Here is a 22,311-nt window from a genome sequence, read left to right on the forward strand (position 1 = left end):
TTTCTGTCCCTGAACATGACTCTTTCTTTCTTTTTGTTTTATTTTTATATGTGGATGGGCAGACCATTGAATTTAATAGGACTAATTCTCTGTGGCAGTAATAGTCACATTAATCCAGCCAGGGAATTGGTTTTGTGCTTAGGTTATGAAATACATCTCCCTTTCAGTCCCTGTGAGACTGTTTTACAAAAATCTTCACAAGTTTGCCATTAAGGACAAAAAGTGCCCACTCAAAGCAGTATATTCTGGAATAGCAACTGCCTATGCTGAATCTTCTTTCTGTGGAGAGGCATTTCATGATCTAAACAATTGAGGAGTGCACCAGTTCAACCTTTTAAATGGCAGAAAGACAAAGAAAGGTGTTAAAAAGACAAGAAAACCCCAAAAATACCTAGCCAATACTTAGTAACAGAAGTATATTGGTCTTTCACAGTCCTTTAAGCTTTACCTTCATTTTAGGGGAGGGTTTCATGAAGTTTTCCCATCATTTACTTACCTTCTAAGAGAGAAAGCTGCACAGTTTAAGATTCCTGCCTTTTCTTCATTTTGTATTTGTAATTTCCTATTTCAAAATAGCATTCTAAACTCTTAAAACATTTTCTACTGGAGAAGGGGATCTCTGCCACATTAAAAGATGTATTACATCTTTTAATCAGATAAACTATCCTTTTATGTACAAATAATCTCTATATTGGCTGTTCTGCTGTTGATTAGAAAATTTAAGTGTCAAGGTATTGTAGCAAACACCATTTTCTGTCCTGAAAGAGAGAATTAGATTTTTTAAAGAGATGTACTGTGCAATAGGTAATGCTGCTTTGCTTTTATGTACATAATCTGTTATTTTGGAAAAGAGATACAGGAAAACCAAATTATTAAATACAGGGCACAGGATCAATTACTGTGACTGAGCCCTTTTATGTAGCCACAAATATGAATGCACCAAAGCACTGTAAATGCAAGTTACAGCTGACATTTTTTTAGAGATTTTTAAATTGCAGTCATCAGTATTACTTTAAAATAAGTTATTCTCGTGTCTTCATAAGTTAAATGGATTTATACAAGTAGTGATCAAAATTTTCCCAATTTTATTCATGTTTTGTTTTTTGGGGTTTTTTTTTAATCTTCCACGGCTTGTTGAAAAACAACCATTTCCAAATGTAATATAATGTGCATGGTATGTCAAAGTCATATGATCTCCTCTGAAGAACTTGTATTCAGCTGAAGAACTCTCCATAGACAGTGGAGCTGTGATTATACCTCTTGATGTTTTGGTTTTGCCTTCTGTGGAGATAAAGTGACTCCTGTATTTATTTTCCTCTTCCCTTTTCCCTGGATTTTGTATTAAAGTCTTCATTATTGAGGTGTAAACATCTGTTCTAAACTTAGGTCAGTTCAGCTTTTTGTTGCCAGTTATGTTTAATTTTCACAGCTGTGCTTCTAATGTGCTTTGTCATCCTGCTTGCTGTGCTGAGCAGTTTAAATATTGTAACAAGTCAGACTAGACCTGCATGCAGAATATACAGAGATAAGGTATTTATTAAAATGCAATCTGTTTCTCTTAGAAAATTAGGTAATTCCTGCTTGCTTTATTTATTTAGAATCAACTACCATTCAGATTGATGGTTTATTTACAATAGGAAAAAGGTTTAACTGACAAGGCACGAGGAATTAATTATCCTGTTTCCAGAATTTAGAGCATATGAAGAAGTGAACTTTAGGTTGGTTGTGTGTTCGTGGCAGCAGCTGACACTATCAGAGAAATTACTTTGTTTGCTTGCTTGTTAGGTGTTCCTGAGAAGCCACAAATTACTGGATTTACCTCACCAGTTATGGAGGGAGAGAGGATGCAGCTCACTTGCAAGACATCTGGTAGTAAGCCAGCAGCCGATATCAGATGGTTCAAGAACGACAAAGAAGTTAAAGGTATTTAAAAGGATTTTGGTGTCATTTGGTCCAATTGCCAAAACTATACATTCTGTAGAATTATGTTTTTTAATCTGTGTTTGTAAAGTTTCTCCTATTGAGTCAGATAAAGAATTGATTGTAAATTACTGTAGTTGTCATATAACCATCTTTTTATTGTTTCTTCAAATGGTAGAAACTGATGGTTTGGGTTGCTCAGAACTCTGTGCAGCTTAATAAACTCCACCATGAGGCTTCTTAGAGAATTGTTTTCTGGATTATTATCATCACAGTCATACCCCTCATCCCTGATATTTTCCCTTTTCATTTCTTTTGTGCCATTCCAACATGAGGTATGCCTGATTTACTTAATTCCCAGATTTAGGTTATACTCCTCTAAATAACATGACCAGGTGAGGCAGAACCATATGAAGGACATAAGATTGCACTTCCCATAGGAGAGCTGTGGAGCCTGCTCTGGTGGGGAGGAGTCAGGATGTAGCAAATGAGGGAGTCTCAGCTGGGAAACTCGGAATCTACAGCTGAGGCAAGGATGCTGACAGTCTGCAGCAAGGAGGAGGGAGAAGATCGATGTTAAAGGGGATCAGGAAAACTTCACAGGGGCTGGGGGGAGTTGGACAAAGTCTGCTGTAACTGAAAAGCCGTTGAGTGACTAAAACCAAAGCTGACAGCGAGGATTTGCCTTTGAGGATGCAGTGACCTAGGAAAGAGCTGCATATAAAAAGTTATTTATTTCCTTTCTGTCTTCTCTTTCACTTTGTATGTTCGTTGCTTAGAACTTAGTTTTCTGGTCCATATTCTTATAAATGCTGGAATAGTTTTAAATCCTCATTGGTGAACGAGTGAGTGAAGAGAGCTTCCTGCTGCAGAAGGCACAGTCACACCTGCAAGCCAGTTGAGGTGCCCCTTATAAAGTAGATGGATAAAAAGGATAAGGTATTGGTATTTATTCATGTCACCTCTATTCATTCTGCTATAAAAACAGATGAATAAATGATTCAAAATCCACCTTTTCTGTGTAGCTTTAAAAAACAAAAACAAGCAAACAAAACCCCACCCTACATTTATCTGATTTGTCAAATATTTTGGATTTCGTTAGCTCGATAATCTGCCTCAAGCAAACATACAGAGTTAATTACAGAACCATTCATCTTCCTTTACTATTGTCTACCACAGTTCAATGTGCAAAACCAGAGTTGTGGTATAAAATTGGTAAATAAAGGAGATCGCAGATGATTGCCTAAGGAATCCTGTCCATTCTAGAGGTATCCTTATATTTCTAATGAAAATGAGAATAGTGTTGAAAGAAACAAGCATTTTAGACTGGATCCATTTGAAATGTTTAACAAGGATAGAAAATGAGGAAACAGAGAATAATTCTTTGCAATACTGGGAAATTTGAGGAAATTGATGAAAGAAATGCAGCACTTAGTCAAATGTGATTAAAAAGAGGAATTTAACAGCACAGCTAATGCACATGGCACAGCATAGAATCTATCCTTCAGAAAAGATGGCAGGATGAACATACATATTCAAGGCATGTAAAGATTGGAAATCACTCCAAACCATGTCAATACTTTAGGAGAAACACTGATACAGTCGGCCTAACAGCAAGGCAACACATATTTGGAAAGATCTTATTTTGAAAACTATGTTTTAAAATCTGATGTAATACCTTTGCCTTTCCTTCAGCTGACATGTAGTTGAAGCCTGCAAGCAGTTTGGCAATTTGACTCTTCAACTAATTTGTTCTTCTCAAGTGTTCCTAAGGGGATTTAAAAAAAAAACAAAACAGGATGGGGAAGAAACAAAATGGTATGAAAAAGAACAGTAAAGGGGGAAAAAAACCCCCAACAACCAGAAATAAGAGGAAAGTACTGAGCACATTCATTTCAGTTTAGTTTTCTAGGTCTTCTGAAGAGCACATTGCCATTTCTCAAAGGTTAGAAATAAAATAACCTAACCAGTCTGCAGTGGCATCAGCAGAAGTTACATTAGCTTTGTGCAGTGTAAAAGGTGAAATGATAAATCTGAGAAAATAGATATGAAATTATATGCTAATGCAGCTGACATTAAAGGTTAGGAGTTCGTCTGTCTAGCACCAGTAAATCCAATTGTGTTACACTGTATTATACATGGTGCAATCGAATGTAAATGATGCACTGAGATCAGAGTTGCACCAAAGGGGGAAAAGCCACTCTAAAATTGTAGCTCCATTGCTATTACTCAAAAAATGAATCATCATCTGGTAAAGGAATATTGTTTGATAAAGTAAGTGTTAGTAATGAGAGAGACTGAATGTGAAGCACTGGGTGCCACATCTTTTACTTTAGTGTTCTGTCACTCATATATGCACCAAATTAATAAAGGGATCTGCAGTTTAGCATTCTGGTGATATTTCTGTAAGATTGTTAAAAGCAAAATTTTCATTTTATAATTACTTTTTTTTTTTAACAAAATTTGTTACATGCTCTTTCAACAAGATTATGTAAAGAATTATTTTTAGGCTTCAGGAATATTTTGAATGGATTTCCTTTTTTTTTTTTTTCCCCTGGATAGATTGGATTATAAAACAAAAAAGTTCATTTGTTTGCAGCAGGTTAAGATACTTTGAATAAGTTTATGTATTTTTAGTATACACAAAGATTACAGAGAGGCACCGATGATTGTTTCTTGATAAACCTCTAAAAACAAAGATGATTTTTTTAAATAAGAAGGCTGTTTCATGTCAGAACTTGAGTTTAAACATAAACAAAAATTAAATCTGCCATATAAAGCCAGAAAAGCTGTCCTTTTAAAAGATGGGTATTTCCGTGTGTTACAGGTGTGTGCTTCTCTAAATAGCTTGCAATGAGCAATGGATGATGGACACTCCATCATTTCCATTTATTATTTCACTATCAAACATCGATACTTAAGAGATGCAAACCTGTATTAGTTGATACAGGCATATCTATATGTGCCTGTCTGAAAAAGTCATGGAAGTGGGCCCATAGCTGATCCTGAGATTTCATTTGGCCCAACATCCATTCCAAGGTTAAATCAAGGGGCTAAAGGTCTTCTCCAATTCAGGTTTGAAAAATCTCCCAGGACAGATATTCCGTAGTCTGTCCAGGCTAGATTTTTCAGCATTCTAAAGCCCTCTTGTGGAATGTTTTCATTATTTGTAGGTATTTCATGACACATAATCAGGATTTATCATAGTGTAACTTTTGTTGCCCCTCAACTTTTGCTGTACGCCTCTGAGAGGACTGGATTTTTTTCTCTATGGCCACGATTTATGTTCTTTAAGGCAACAGTTTGATCTGGTTTTAGTTTTCTCTTCCTCAGGTTAGATAATATCAACTTTCTTGAGCTGTCCTGGTACAGCTCCTCTGCCCATCTCCATGGCTCTTGCTTGCACCTGTTCAGATTTTTCAACACTTTTATTGTACATTTTTTCTTCAGAAAGCCCAAAACTTGGCCTGGTACTCTCAATGCAGCCATGCATGTGCCAAATAGAGGTGAGGGATCACTCCCTTGACTTCCTGGGTGTGCTCTTACTAATGCAGGGCAGTGGGGTTTAGCTTTCAGCCCTGCAAAAGCACTCTGTTGACTAATGCTCAACCTGTCCTCAGAACCCCTAGGTACTCTTCTGTAAAGCTGTATCCCTCCAGCCTGTTCCATTACAGTGCCTCCCACACAAAGTGCTTGTGTAATGGATTTCTTTTTCACCTTTTCTTCAAGGGAGCATTTAGGAGAGAGAGGAGCAGCAAGAAAACGAATGAAACAGCAGACTACAACTGCCATATTTAAAAATTCTGTAATATATTCTGAGGGATGGTGTGTACCCAGTACCTGATCTCCACTGCTCCTATGTTCACTTGGGTTTACACTCAATTAGCACATATTACAATCATCTTCATTTTGCCATGAAGAAACATCTAAGAAAATACAGATGATAAGGAGGACAAGCTATTTCTGTTGGTGAGGATGTCAGCTGCTTATAGAAAAATATCACTGCCCTTTTTACAGAGATAGTTAACTCCAGGAGTTGAGCCCTCTCAAACAATAGATGCCTAGACAGAGGTTTCTAAACATCCATTTAGGAAATAAACTGCTTTTGTTTTTCTAAAGGATTAAGAATCCACAACCTCTTACTAAAATTAAAGTTGTGGATGTTTTCAGCAGTCTTCTGTCCCCCACCTGAAGTCAGTAAGCAAAGGGATGTGCACATTACTTATAAGCAGAATGTTACCTATATAGGTACTATTATTAAATTTGGAAACCTAACTCTGGGAACAAAATCGCATGTGTTTGCTTTAAGTATTACTGAAGACATTTATTGTTTGATTATAATAACTTTGCTTTAGCTCTGGTCAATACTTCACTCACCTACTAATCCCTAAATATTAATAGTGACCATGTCAGAAATGGAAATCTTTTAAAGCTTAGCAGCAAACAGGCAGAAAAATTCTTGTATGCAAGAAATAATTATTTTTTAGGGAAAAATGGAAACTGTATAACTACATGGTGTCCTTGTCTGTCTGGAGACAATGATAAAGACCACCTCTCTGATGTCAGAGGTATTTTTAATCTAAAAAGATGTAGCTTAAGCCATTGAAGATTTGCTTTCTAAAATTGATATTTCATGGAAATTTTATTTAGGTCATTCCCTTCTCTAATGGGATTTAGTATAATTTATAAAACTGAAACCTCTCACTTTTTTTAGGACACAGAGGACATAAGAAATCTCAGTGTAATTTAATATATATGTTTAAGTATTTATAGATGTCTTTTCAAGCTTTCATTGCAATAAATCAATATAACAAGCTTACCATTTTCTGAAGTAAACTAAAATCAATAAGTATTTGAAGTAGTTGGGAACCAAGTAAAACAATTCTAAAGTTTGTGTGAGAAGATCTCATGTACCAGTTAATACATTAAAACATTTTAACACAAATGCTCAGTCTTTCGGATCTTCATTTCTGATCTAGCATGTATGTCTTACAACAAAATGTTCTGAATGTAAACCTTAACCTTGAACTGAGATGATACTGCCTAAGTCTCCAATTTTTAACTGCATCTGCACAAAAGCACCAGGTCAATTTAGAACAATATAAAGCAGGGAGTGGAAGTTCTCTGTAGTAATTTTATTTCTGGTCATCTTGGGACTCATCTGTAGATTCCAGTAAATACTATGACGTGCTCTATTTACAGTTGTTTATTACCACTGATGACTATACCTGGGTTTAGTTTTATTAGTTAATTAGCATAATTCTAACCAAACAAAAGAATAAGCAATGAAAAAGTAAGCACAGGATTAATCTGACTGCACGCACATGGCTTCAGTAATATCCATATACTGCATTACTTTGAAAGGTTATAAACATGAGCTTAGAAAATTTAATATTTAGTGACACTGTGAATATGTAAGGCAATGAGGGTGGGACAAGATCACTTTTTTTTTTTCTCATGACCTGCAGAGAAAGTTTATGTCAAATATGGACCTAAACATTCAAGAGGTAATAATGAATAAAATTACTTTTTGAGTGCAGTATCATGGAACCAGTTTTAAAATTTTCTCTTTCAATATGTATCTCTTGTTCTGACAATGAGAGAAAATTGAGGAATAACTGCAGTCTAATTACTTTTATGTTAAAGAGATCAATACAGATATGAAAGATCTGGGTTTTTTTCCAACAACTGTGATAAAAGATTTAGCTCTCTAATGCTGGACTACTTTTTTCCAAAAATATTGGAAAGATAACTAACTGTTTATTCTTTCTTTCAGATGTTAAATATATAAAAGAAGAAGATGCAAATCACAAAACATTCACAGTCAGCAGCACGCTGGATTTCCTAGCAGATCGCAGTGATGATGGTGCAGTTGTAAGTTGCAGAGTAGATCATGAGTCCCTAAACTCTACACCTCAGATAGCAATGCAGGTTCTAGAAATACACTGTAAGTAATACATAAATGTTATAAATGCTTGCTTTTATAGTTTTGTTTTGTTTCAGAGTGTCTGTTGGAGGAAAATTCTGTGGTGTTGTGCAGATAGATAACATCTTTCTTTTAGCCAACTTCTGTGGTTTGTATTTGGTTGTTTGGTTGGGGGTTTTTGTGTTATTTTTACAGGAGTGACTCTAAAAAGTTTAAGGAAAGCTTTACCGTTGAGAGCACTGTGGGACTGAGTTCTTGGTTTTCTTTGAGAAGTAGTGGAGAGAAAATGCATTTGTAGTTTTTGTTTATCGTTGAAGCAATGTAGACGTGTTATTAAACATCGAGCATCCTAATTCACAGTTTTCCTTGAAAGTACCTAGAAACTTGAAACAAGGGTATAAATAAGCAAAGTTTGTAGCAGATTGCCTCAATAATGCTGAATCCTGTTAATGAAAGCCTAAAGTGTTGCTGATAGCACAAGCCCAGGGGGAAAAGCCCTTTAGAATTTATTTTGAAGCTTGATCTACATCAGATGTTAGTCTATATAATCCAAACTTCAATTGTACCTTCAATTTATCTTTGTATATTGGCTATTTTTTCTTTCAAATAGCATTTCTGGACACAATGTTTTCCATAGTGCAGTGTTTCAAAGTTGAACAGCTCTGCCTTTGTGTCTGTGTGCTTTACTATGGAGTCAGGTTGTCCTTTCAGTCAGTGCATTTTTGTCACTTACAAACTCTGAGAACACTTACTCAGAAGAACACCTTTTCACCATGAGCTGGCATTTTCATACTCACTTGTATTATATCCCCCATTTCTCAGGGTCCAGCTGTTTGGTTTTCTGGAGAATATCTGTACATCTCATTGCCTAGCTAGCAAAAACAGGCATCTGCAAAATGATGTCAGAGCAGGGAAAGGGAAGAGACCTTTCATGAATCTCTTTCTAGACCAGGAGTAATCAACCTGTGATAAACCAGACAAGGTTGTCCATGAAGCAGACAAGTGTTCAGTGACTGTGACCAGTTCCTGAGGAACCGAGTCAGGGGCTGCTGCCATATGTAACTTGTTTCTAAACATGGATAGCTTCTAAGATTTGTAGCATGTATAAAATGCAGGAATGGCAAAAGCACTCTGTGCATAGAAGCTGGCAATTTTGCTAAAAATACCATCTGCAAAAAAGTCTGAAAATGGAGAGAGTGTGGATTAGCATATGTGCTCAAAATGTTTCCTGAAACATTCTAGCCATCATTTTACTGAGAGAGATCAGGGAGGGCCTTTCTTCACCAAACAGTTATTAAACACCTCTCCTAATGTATTCAAATGCATCTGTGCTGGGGACATGAATCCTTAACAACTTTACTTCCTTGCATTCTAAATTGCACAGTCATCAGCCATTGAACTTGCCCATGTCTTCACTTCCAAATTCTTTGCCCTTTCTTCAGTGCCTTGCTCAAGATGTTGGCACCACAGGAGATGAACCAAATTGAATGGAACAGTAGATAAAGAAATTGGGCAGCTACACAAGGTTTAAAGCAGCTGCAATGTAAAATGATTGAAGGTAAAGGGCTTTGGTTTGCATATGAGCATTATAAGGCAAAAAAGCCTTTTTGTGGCCTCTAACATATAAGAATTCCTGAATGTTTGTTGTTTCCTTCCAATTTGCACCCTGGTAGTAAGACAGTACCTTGCTAAATAGCAGTGAGGTGCATCTTCTCTCTCTTCTCTGGCCTCACTGACGTTCTCTAATAAGGTCAGACTGCACTGGGCATTTGCAGTACCAGTGTGCTTTATGTTACTGCCCCCTCAGACTGCCAGCTTATCAAAAGCTATAATGCACAAGTAATTGTTCTCTATCATTCCTGCTTGCTCCATTAATTTTCTACCAATCAATTTAACACTCTCCAGCACTGGCATAGAGTTGTTATACATGGACAGAGAAGTGATAAATGTGCCAAAAGAAGCTGAAGTTTAGGGTAGAAAGTGGAAGTACCATTTAAAGCTGTGGATAAAGGAGTATTCTATTATTGGTGACAAGAAAACTAAGAACAGTCTGGTTTTGTCCTTTACCTTGCCACCTACATTTCCATGGTCAACATACTCAGAAGTCTTAATGCTGGGCAAGTTTTGAAAGAAAACTTTATAAAAGGAGAAGATTCAAGGAACTGATTATTTCGTTCATCAGAGAGCCTTAAAGGAAAAAGTGGAGTAAAATGATTCACTAGAGCAATCCCAAATACTCCAAATGGAGTACATGGCACTGGACCTGGGCTCCTTGATTTTATTCTCCTGGTGTTGCTCACCATTGTTGTGGATGCTACTGCGGTCACTAGAAGCTGCTTTTTTTCCATCATCCCATAAGATTTCAAACAGGTTAGAGACATCCTATTTGTATTAACAAGAATCATGCTCACAGGATCCTGTGGAAGCTGATCCAGTGTATATCCTCAATGCCACCTTGCAGCAGGTCAAAAACAGTGCCGGCAAAATTGATGTATTATGGGACCTCACGGGACAAGTCAGGAGAATTTGTTCATCTGACATCCTGTAGGCTCCAAAACCACAACCAAGTTAGTCTGGCATTGCCACTTGTTCTTAATGTCCCAGAGATCTATCAGATGGGCAGACAACTGTCAGAGAATGATAAGCAGGTCTCTTAAAATGGTCAAACAGAACAGCATGGGTGAGCATCAGTTTAGCAGAGAATGAATATACAAAGGTGTGGCATCGCTCACTAGAGCTGCACTTGAGTTTTAAACTCCTTCCTAAAATCTGAAAAGTTTTATCTCTGCTTCATAGATGCTCCTCATGAGCTATCAGTGTATCATCACCAGTTAGAAGAAAAGGGAAATAAGAACTTTTCTAGGCATTTCTGCCCTGTATAATTATGCTTGAAAGTTGAAAAGCCTTTGTTTCAAGCAACTGGCCCCTGACAATGAACAAAACATTTGTGGCTCCATCACAGCAAACAAGCAAACTAACCAAAAAGCAAAGCAAAATCAAACAATAGAAGAGTAGGAGTTACAGGGTTGTGTTTGCATCCAGTGGACGATAGGTAGAGAAAAAGGAAAGCAAGGTAATGGAATGAAATGACAGGTTTTGATATATGCCTAGTGAAAGATAGAGTAAAATTAAATCTGCCTTAGATACTGGGACTGTATGAAACAGATATTTGTAATTAGTCTGTGGAGAGATGGAGATAGAAGTGCTTATGAGTCCACACAGCTGCTTTTATCATCAGCTGTGGTAGGAAGTAAACTTAAAAAAGTGAAAGCCATCAGATAGAGAATATGTTTATTCCCTCATCTTCCCCTTACACAAATCTAATTTTTTATTAGTGTGACAGAGAAATCAAATAAGCTTTCCCAGTAGTACTACAGTGTATGAAATGAAGCTGAGGAATAAACTTCTACACTCAAAATATTTTTCTTTTCTTTCATTGCATATTTATGTGTATGTGATAGAAATAGTGTTTAGGTCCTTCTGCTGCTCTTTTCTTTCATTTCCTTCTCATAGTTCAGTCTGGTAGTTGAGATTACCTATCTGAGATTATTATTTTGGAGGAGACCATGATCAGTCCTTGTTTTCACAGGGCTTCACAGATTTATTTTGCAAACCTGAAATATTGAAATAATAGGGAAAAGAATAACATAGCCCCATTCCAGACTATGGGATAATTAGCTCCTCCAATCTTTTGATTTATTTGTCAGTAATTTATGTTATGTCTCACTTGTGCTTAATCCTATTCATCTGAATGTTGTGCTCTGTGCACTACAGAGCAGCCCAATTGCCCAAGTCTTTCTGCTCTGCTGAAAGGTTTGGCTGTAATTTAGTTTCTGCTTGGCCAGCAGAGGTTTGTGGTAGCATGACACCGCTTGCTGAGTTTATTTTTCCTCTGACCCTTACTGTCAATAGCAAACCTAAAATAGATTTGTATCCCCTCTGGCTTTGCTCTGAAGTTTGCTTGTCAGCCTAGCTGCCACTGATTATTAGGAAGTGCTTCTTGTAAGTGATAAGTACAAATCTCAAAGGGATATTTAATTTCATTGTTTACTTCTGTGCTCAGACTAAACAAAGAATGCATTCTTTGTTCCTGTATTAAAGAATCATGGGTACAGTGCTTCAATTTTGAAAGCTTCTCAGTATGATGTTTAAGAGATTGGCTAAGTCCTCATGCATGCACCTGAGAAGACATTTTGAGGGCATGTACAAATTGTAGTCCACATCTGGGAAGTCAGTGAATTCTTCTCCTCTCTCTTCAGTGTCGCAGACACATTGTGATTCCCAAAAGCAGCATCTTCACTTCCTCCCAGGTCTTATCTGAGCAGAAACCAGCCAGCATGTTGCTTTGTACTGAACAGAGTGCCATAAAATTACCTAGTGGTAATTGCCTTACCTTAGTGAAGATTCTCTGACTACAGTAAATTACCCAGCAGACCTCTGTAAAAATTAATTGCATAAATCTACCCCAGAGGCTGCTTTTGAAGCCTTAAAGTGAAATCAAATCATTTGAACTTCAAACCTAATCATCGTGCTTCTAAAATGGCAGCTGCAATGTGATCCGTGCTAATGGACTCAGTGAGATTTTGCTCAAAAGCTGACCACACTCCCAAATGATAGCACTAATAAGCTAAATATGTGTTATGTAAAGAAGTGTCTAGAGAGGCAATTTTGAGTAAATTCTATATTGGCAGACCCAGATGTGCAGTGAATTGTCGGCCTGACAAATCTATAGCCGTCAGCTAACTTGTTTCCACTGGCTATTGCAACATGTTTGTGTGATAGGCAGCTTCTTCTTTTGTGGGCTCTTATTAGATTCTTTTGCAATGAACATCTGAACTTGACTTTAAAATTAGGCAGCTATTCCATGAGAATGTTGGAATCATTGTCCTGGAAATAAAGGTATTGATTTTGCATTAAGTATACAAAGCCCTCAGAGTGCAGCGGACTGCAGATGGGATCAGCTGCACGCTTGTGCAGCCGTGTAGAATACGGGGTGTCTGTGTGTCCTCGTGTGTCTGACACCACTGTGCCCCTCTCATTCCTGATGTACCAACAAACAGAGGCTTCTCTGATGACAAGAGGGGTCCAGAATTTCTGCTGGTGTAAGCAGAGTAATTTCATCAAATATCTACGTTCCCTGATGCTCACTAGGAGGGTTTAGCTCATTTTTTTTCTACTTGGCTGCTTTCAAGTCTTTGTTGGAACAGAGTTTCTAAAATACACATTCTGAACAAAAATTAACAAAAATATGTATGAATATATAAGAATACATTAAATATAGTAGATATTGTACTACACTGTCATATAGCTCTACATGAAATAAGGCATTCTAAAAGAAGGCAAGAAAAGGATTGTGCATAGTTGGGTGCTAGACCCTGTGTTTGTGATGAAAGTCTAAAGGACTCAGAACTGCCCTTCAGAGCAATATACAGAGACAAAAAAAACCTGTCTTCCTTAAGTCTTAATGTTCAATTCTAATGAATTAGTCACATGTTAAGTATGTTAGTGGCTCTTCAAGGTGTCTATCTCTACCCAGACTTGGTGACTTTTTGTAGCTCAGAAAGGGCAGATGCGTGCCCATGTAAGAGCACACAAAATGGGACACTTCTTAGCTATGATAAAATAGGAGGGAGGAGGAAAAATTTCCCTGCTGCCTAAATGTGGTCCTTCTGTACTGTAAATGAGTAAAATACGTGTCACACATTCATTTTCTTTAAGCTGTGCGGCCATTTGTCTTTTTGAAGCTGATTCTAATTTTCTTTTCATGTGCTCCTTTCTTGTTACTTACTTTAGTTATTTTCCCCAATTTTGTGCTTAAAAAACATTTCTGCTTTTGTACTCTGGCACATCTCCTTTTGTCATTTGCTTCAAAATTATTTAGTTTAATTATTATTATTTTATTTTTTTCACTTGTGGTATGTCTCCCGGAACTATCCCAGAGTTAAGTGGCACCCATGCTTCAAGAACAAGGGCACATCTCCCTTCTTTGGAAGTAGCTTTTGCTGTCTAGGCAGAGAATATGTTTTTCTGACGTGAAGAAAATACGAGAGTTAAAAGAAATTTCCTTCATTGATGCTGCTCTCTTTGGTTTCTGATCAGTCAACAGAGTTGTTGGTCATCCTCATTTGCTTGTGACCATTTTTTCATTACACTGTGTGACACCCCGACAGACACACTGGCTAGAAGTAAAGTCTAGTAACATTTGGTGTGATTACACACTGCCACAATCCTTATATGGACAATCTGGCAAGAGATGCATCCCCAGAGTCAGAAAATGTTTTGTTAACTGAGATAATAAGGTGTAATAACATAGTCTTCCAATTTTCCTTTGAATTTTTTTTTTTTTTAACAGGGCCCCAAAACACTAGGGCAGCTCAAACAAATACCCTGTATGTTGAGTCAGGAGTGAAAATAGTTGCAATTCTTGTGAGAATTGAAACTTGTTTTGATGTTTCCATGAGAGAAAATTTCTGTGTAATGATAACTTCAATCAGTGAGTTTAACCACACAATTCTCCTATAACTTCTGATGCAGTGAAAAGACCTGAATTTTCCAGGGGCATAATTCCCTAGGGTCACAAAAGAAAGAACTCACCTGAGATTTGCACATTCAGGGCTTTGCATTCTCTATTCCAAGCTAGCATGATTTGGTCTCTTGCTATAACCATTTCATCTTGGTATAATTTGAGTGGTTTGAAACTGTGAGAGATACCTCAGAGACCTCTGGAGCTTGTGGAAGGAGGCCAGTATCAAGCTTGGTCTTATTGATTAAAACCACCTTTTATTCCATCTTAAGAAGCGAGAAGGGGCTGCATTTTCTGTCTGATGTGCAGAGAGGACCATGGTGTCTCACAAAGCCTCCACCTGTGATCACAGAAAATCTCTGTAAGCCTAAACAAGCAGGGATGTCCTTCACTTCAGTGAAAACCTGTGAGCTGTTCAGATCCTATAGAAGCTCATGAGGAAAACCTGGATGTTTCTTAAATGGCTCCCTGAGTCTGAAATGGAGGCACCGTCTCTTCGACTGATGCTCCCATCCTGTAGAGATCAACTCTCTGAGCAGTGTTCCTGCTTTTCTCTTTCATTGAAGATGTTCTGCTGGATTGCTGTGACCTTGAGGACAGAATGTCAATGTCCTCCAGTTGTCTCCCTCTTATATAAGCTTATCCCTTATACACATTCAGGTTCCCAACCAAGAATCACCCATGTTGTGATACTCAACCAACCCAAACAGGTTTGGGTTTTGTTTTGCTTTTTATTCCTGAATTCACCCTATGAATGCTAATATGGAGAATAAATATATCCCAATGTTACTACAATACTTTGAGGACCAGCTTGCCATTCTATCTCCCTTAAAGGAGGGATGTTTCTATACTTACCAGTGTAAGATGCAGCTAAAAACAGTAATAATAAGAATGCAATTTAAAGGCTACAGTTTCAGTACTGTGCATCTCTTCATATTGAATGAAAATTAAGCAAAAAGTTAATTACATAGCTCAATAATTGTGTAAGCACTGTGCTAATTAGTACAGTTGTATTTTTTAAGCTTTTCATATTGGCAAATGCTTGAAACAAATGAAACTTAAAGGATAGTTACTGTAAACAGTAGAGGATGCTATCTGTGAACAGGAAAGTTCACTGCCACAATTTGCATGTTTAAATGAGATCAATTAGGTTAATGATGGATGAAAATAAGAAATCTATTATTTAAATGCAAAATAATTCAGAAACTTCTAAGTCCGTTTACTGCCAAACTTTCAAAGGGGATGTCCAGTTCAAAGGGTTAATGTACAATCCTGACCTTTACCATCTGGAGGTTTATGTTCAAATATGGTTTACAAGTGAAATATAATCTAATATAATTTATTTCGCTGTAAAATCTTATGGAGAAAATCCACAGGGTGGCTTGTCTACTCTGCATAAAAACTTAGAAATCTGGTGTGGGCACCTTATTCCATGTGGTTGTTGTGTGATTAAGAAAGGGCTCCAGAAGGTTTCAAAGGAAGTTTGGGAGGGAAGGAATATTTTAATAATATTAAAAGTAGAGCATTCAGGAAATAAAAGATAGATAGTTCCGTTTCAGAGGAGTAAGCCTTCAGGCATAGTAGAGAGGAAACCTGTGATAAAAGGAATGAAAAGACAGAGGGCATGGCTGTGCTGGAACAGGAGCACAGTGAGGTTATCCCTGAACCTGTTCCAAGATGGTCCAGTTGCAGTGTCCTCAGGTCTGGCTGACTGATTTTCGAAGCTCCTAATCTAACCAGCTATCAATCACTATAAAATGATTTTTAAAAAAAAAAATCTGTATTGTATTGGATAAGACTGAAAATTACAGAATCTGTGATAATTCACAGCCCAGGTTTCCACTCTGGTCACCCTCAGCCTAATGAGACAGTGCTGTTTCAGGACTCCTCTACAGAACAGTTGTGGGGGCTGTTTATTTCCAAGAGTAAAGACTAGCAAGCAGGTGAGACAGTTAGGAGGAAAACATAAAAACATATGTAGAGACCATTACCGGAACCCCCCAAGGAAGAGAAATTTGCTCTCCATAAGGATGGGGTGTATATTATTCAAGAAGCAAGCCAAATTTTCATTTCCTGATGCTACTGCTTAGTTATTTTTATATAGACTAAACTTTAGTTTATATAAACTAAACTATCTGATAGGAATGTCAGAGAAAGGACTGAAGGGGTGTTTGGGAATGCTGAGCATCCAGAGCTCTTATTTAACTCCTTCAACAGTTTTGGATGTGCTACAGTTCTTAAGACATAGTCAAGTAAATTTAAGTCAGACGCAACAGAACAATGAAGGCTTTAAACAAAAGAATCTGAGAAAGCAGAAGTTACATGGAAAGGTCATGTGCTGCCTCAAAGTTTGGCATTTCTTTATAACATGGCTTAGGCAGAAGACTTTTCTTTGTCTTTTTTTTTACTTCTCTTAACAGAAGAAGTGAGATAAAAACATAAATAAGCTGGAGAGAGCACAGTGTAAGGCAACGGAGGTACTAAATGGAACAGATTGTTTACTCTGAAGAAGTGGCATGACAAAAATAATTAAACAAGATGTAAGTTGTAAAACTAAGCTTCATTGCTTGCATTCACCGGAGAAAACAGAACTGATTTGCAAAGAAAATATTGTTTCTACAGTATCATTCATGTGTATATGGGACTTAATGCATAATTCAAAAACCAGTGACCCATTCTGTAGAGCCATGTAAAGGGGAGTAGCTGTTATGTGGTGCTGTCTCCATGGAGTGGCACACACTCAGAACTGGGGTGACGGTGCCACTTCTGTCCTCCACTTAATTCAACAGGGGCTACTGATGTGCGCACGTTTATCTCTGCCTGTTTTAAGGCCAAGCACAAAGTAGGTAAGAATGATAAATGAACACATTATGTGACAAAGGAAGGTTGTAAGCATTTGAAATGGAGCAGGGGGGAGCTGTGGAGCTTTGGTGTTGTACCTGCAGCTTCTCTTTCACCTTCCCAAAACCCAAAGCTCCATGTTGTGTACTACAACATTTTACTTTATTTTGTTGTAGTAATAGTGGTGGAGGAGCCTGGCATGACCAGCAGGTGAGGTGCTGAAACAGGTACAATGAATATCTTTAACAAAGTACCACATAATCAATGTTCACAGAATTAGTAACCTAAATGGTTTCCTGCGAGGTTGGTGCTCGAATTCAGGCACTGACCTACTTTGAGTGTCAGGAGGGAATATTTGACTTGTCAGTCTTTCTTTTCCCCCACACTGGCATCCAGCTTCTTGTTTTCCGTCCAGGAGAGTGCTTTTACACTCTCCTGTTACAAGCTGTTACTACTCTTTCCTACAACAAACATAGTTTTAAAAAAAATTAAACCAGATGAGATTTAGATTGATGACACAATAGTCATCAAAGAATCTCAGATAACAAAGGGACCATATGCTGTTCCTGGTCCTGCTTGACTGTAAAGCAGTTTTAAAGGAGTGTAAAAAGAAGACATTAGAATATCCATGTGAATATGGTACCAAGTATTCACTTCTATCAAACCTAAGTATTTAAGTACTATCATAAAGCTAAATTTCAGTGCTATCATAAAGCTTAATTTCACAGTGTTGTTGAATACTTTTATTGAAATGAAACATCATTGCCGTGGCACAATCACTTGAACTAGATTGACTCAGACACAAATATTACTAATTAAATAAATTTTCAGATACATAATATTGATTTTTTTTCTCTCATCCATTTAAGCAATGAGTTATTCATTCTATTCTGAAGCAGAGCATCAAACTTACTGTATCTCCCAGGCTACTTGGGTGAAGTTACCAAGGCAGACTTGCTCCTAAGTGCTTATTCAAGCCAATAGTGCACAGACAGAAGCCATGCTGCTTGCCATTTACAAAATAAGCCAAATTTGGGGGAATGCTGATTCACAGCTGTAGGATGCACAGCTGGTAAGTGTAAAAGCTATTAAAAATGGTGAGCACTTGCACAGAGCTGATTAAAATGCTCCTCTCTCTTCTTTCACATCTCATTTGGGGTATCCAACTTGATGTTTATTTTTGTGCATACTGGAGTGGTTTGTCCTTGGAATTTACTTTTAACGTCCCTTTTTTCCTAAGCTTATTTGCTTACATTTTTTAGAAACAGAAATAAAATTATGTAGGAATACAGAATTTTCAATGAGCTTTGTAATTGCTATCCATGTATGAAAATTATGATCTCATGTTTCCAAAGGGAAAAAAAAAGTTCCTGAAACTGTCCTATGCTTACTCCAGTGCTAATTAATCTAGAAAGTAGATACATCATCATTTTCAGAGGTATCTGCTTATTTTATCTATGCATCTGGAAATGATGGAAAGATTCCAAGGAAATAAGAGAGAGAAAAAGCACGATGAAAAATGTAGAAGGCTGTGACATAAATAGATTTCACAAACATGCATTTTGAAAAATCAGACAAAAATGGGTAGAAAATAAATGAATTAGTCTCTCAGGAAAAACTTTTAAAATCTTATCATCTGGCAGCCATTTATTACCAGGTAGCAATAATCTTTTATTATCAGACTGTTAGATTTTTATAACATTTTTTAAAATGATAGCACCAGAACTGTTGTTGTTCACTGCCACAATAAAATATCTGAGAAATTTATGGAAGCTTTTCAATATTCAGAAGGTTTGTGGTCATAAAATAAAACCATGAAGTAAAGACATGCTGTTGGTAGCTCATAATTTAGCTAAACCTGTAAGAAGAAAAATGTGTCGTAATGAACCAGTTATAGCAATTTGCACTGGTACAAAGAGGAAACGGTGGTTTCTGTTCAGAAAAAAAAAAAATACAAAACAAGGTAAATATATTAATTTAAAATGGCAGAGTAAATCTGAGTATTATAGATCCAGGCAGAAGGTGCTGCTGCAAAAGATTAAGTGATTAATTCAGAACTTGGAGTAGTCTGGAAACAGTCAGTGGGTAATGGGAGGAAGGTGGGGGTTATCTTTTTCCTTGCCAGATGATCTGGCAGCCATGACATGGATGTTACACCATAGAAAAGGTCTGTGTATTTTATCTGGGCTGCCCGGAGCTCAGCTGAGTGTGTTCTAAACTGGCAAGTAATTAATAAGACACGTTCCCTGTGTTGCTTGGGGTCCAGGAAGGTAAAACCTGGCATCCATGGGATGCTCACTGATCACTGTGGGAAGAACTGCTCTGTCACACAAGCACAGCTCTCTTCCTGAATGGATCCTTTACCATATTCCACGCTGTTGGATCCCGTACCCAGCTAGGTTGTTAAACAAAGCTTTTTCTTACTAGCAGTACTTTTAAGGCTTTTCAAGTCATTGAGTATAGGAGAAAACTTCTAGTGACAAAAGGTAATTAAAACCATCTACTCATCATCCTCAAAGATTAAGTAAGGAGGTAGTATCAGTGCTTTTAAAAGGAGGATTTTAAGTCACACTTGTAGCACATCCTGATGTACTGTGAGCACTTGCTTCCTCTGACAAACCCAGCTAGTGAAGTGTTTGCCCCTCCCTGGATCTTTCCCGTGCCTTTCCTTTTGCTATTAACATAATTTGCACTCAAACAGCAAGTCCAGCAAGGATCACAGGTTTCATTACAACAAACTCGGCTTCTTGGTGCAGCTGGAGAGATGTTCATGACATAAACTACAGAGAGAGAATCACCTTCAAAGAAAACATGCATCAGAATCAAAGTGTTCCAGCGGAGGCCTCGGGTCAAACGATGTTAATGAGCTGCTTTCAATTATTTATGACACAATTAGGGACAGGATTGTGTTTGCCCTGGTTTTGAGATAGGCACCTGACAATTTGGCTGCATGGAAACTAATCTGTTAGGAGGGCCTTGTTTTGGAGGTTTAACGTATTTGTTGTAATGATATTGTGTAGAGATGTACATTTTTGTTCATGACATGCTGATGACCATTTGTTTGACCAGCTGTGCCTCCTTTTTTTCTACCATTCTCATGATATTTAGCTCTTTTTACTAGTTTGAACTTGCAAGACTAAGTAGGGCATTAAAAAAAAAAAAAAGAAGTACAGAATCCCTCGTGTTTTAAGAAAAAGAGATTTGGACAACATATATCACACTGATGTGTGCCATGCATGCAGGAAAGAACCTGACCAATGGATTTTTCTTTTTGATCCCTGAAGACTCACAAACTAAAATAATTCAAGAGATTAATCTTTCTCTATGCACCTCGTATATATTGAACATTATATGTTACTGTCACCAACTGTGACATTTTTTTCTGTGCCAGGTCTTTTAATATTCTACAGACCAGAAAAAAATGCTTTCTTTGGTGAAAGAAAAACAGAGGAAGTCAAGAGAAATGTGAATTCTTCTTGATACTATTACCCATTTCCTTAAAATTATGTGAACCAACCTACCCAAAAGTAAAAGTTGAGACCAGTACTACTTTATGAACTGATTATTGCTCAAACAGTAAAAAACCTTTATTTTAAAATATTAATTATTGGACTGCTTTGATCATGACAAAATCATGCTAGCCATGTACAAAGAGAAGATCCAAACATTTGGCAAAATTACTGTATAGCATGCAAAACCTAAATAGATAATACTACAGGAGATTTTAATTGAAATGTGGTAGAACCCATGTCTTCTGTGATGCCATTTTACTTTGGGAAGTAGGAATTACAGACTTCATGCAATAAACAAGTTCAAAAACCCAAAGACTTCAAGGGACACTGCACTTTATATGAAATAATACTGTGGAAACACAACTGCCCTAGCTGATTATATATTTGTTACCGGTTTGGACAAGGCTTTATTAAATTTGTGTTGGTATTAGTAAAAGATCTAAGATCTGCTTATGGCATTGTATTTACATTTATTGATTTTATTTTAAAAAAAGAAATTAAACATTAAAAGAGATTGCCATCTTTGACAAGTAAGAAGGCTACTCTAGGCCACAAGCTCAAAAAGCCCTTTAAAAAATATTTAAGAAAAATTTTTGCATGTAAAGCCCAAGTATGGATGTACCAAAACCATTTGATGCTAAGTATTGACACATTCCTAGGAAATGGGTGGGGATTATTAAACTTTTTGAGTTTTTATTTTTGTGAATATCCTAATCTGGCTCTAGAAAACTTTCCTAAATGTAAGATGAAAGGTATACTTCATGTTATGTTGGCACTGAATGTAAATAGAAACAATTTACAGAGTACCGAATTGCTTGAGGAATTCTAACTCGTGATGTGCATTGGGCTAAGAATTTTCTAATACCTGGGGGTTTTTTTAGCATGTCAGAATATCCTGGTTTATCCAAACTAGGAAATAGGTAAGAAAAAAAGCCTTTTCAAATTCAAAGTGAAATTTTAGCTCAAAATCTGGCTGGAAGGGAGGCCTTAGCATTCGTGGCTGACCTCTGGTATTGCAGGGGAGGTTCTTGCACTCTGAACCACACCAGACCCTTAATCCATGAACTCCAAATGATTGAATGTTCAAGTCTCTGAATTACTGTCAAATAAGTATTTTGCTAGATCTGCTGAACATGGTGTGAATACCTCAGTACTCAGTGGAATAAGTAACCTCTTTTTCTCATCAATCACTGCATGGGGTCTAATAACTAATCCTGATGGATTGATTACCACTTCTCACAAAGATAAAATTACATCTAAGTGAGGAAGTGTAGAAGTGGCTTCCTAAGACTTGGAGGTAGAGCAGGCCTCTAAAATGTAGAATGTTGAAGTACAGGACCCATCTTTGGGGATTAGTGACACTATCTCTGTAAGTGAAAAAAAGGAGTGACCTTGTTCTGTTCTGCTTTCTGAATCTTCAGCCACACTGGAAGATATTTGGGGTGCTAAGTTTAAATTTCGTAGTAAGTTATGGCATTTATTTATTTTTTTAAAATCTGTAATTCAGCAGAAAACTTGCAAGTTAAGAGCCCTGACTTGGATCTGTACATCTGATACAATATTCCTATGTAGATTTCTGCAGAGGAGAA

The 22,311-nt window shown here is 37.1% G+C and overlaps 1 protein-coding gene across 3 annotated transcripts in view; it reads left to right on the plus strand.

The window, feature by feature from the left end:
* CADM2 (cell adhesion molecule 2) overlaps positions 1–22,311 on the plus strand; it is a 591,021-nt gene that overhangs the window by 473,014 nt on the left and 95,696 nt on the right. For all 3 annotated transcript variants that reach the window (XM_042037859.1, XM_042037861.1, XM_042037860.1), the window contains 2 exons: positions 1,786–1,923; positions 7,697–7,867. In XM_042037859.1, coding sequence (XP_041893793.1) covers positions 1,786–1,923; positions 7,697–7,867 — 309 coding nt within the window. The remainder of the gene's footprint in view (positions 1–1,785; positions 1,924–7,696; positions 7,868–22,311) is intronic.

Source organism: Corvus kubaryi, unplaced genomic scaffold (assembly GCF_017639235.1).
Source record: "Corvus kubaryi isolate FWS band 111438036 unplaced genomic scaffold, C.kubaryi_AGA036_p1.0 37391, whole genome shotgun sequence".
Classification (NCBI taxonomy): Eukaryota; Metazoa; Chordata; class Aves; order Passeriformes; family Corvidae; genus Corvus; species Corvus kubaryi.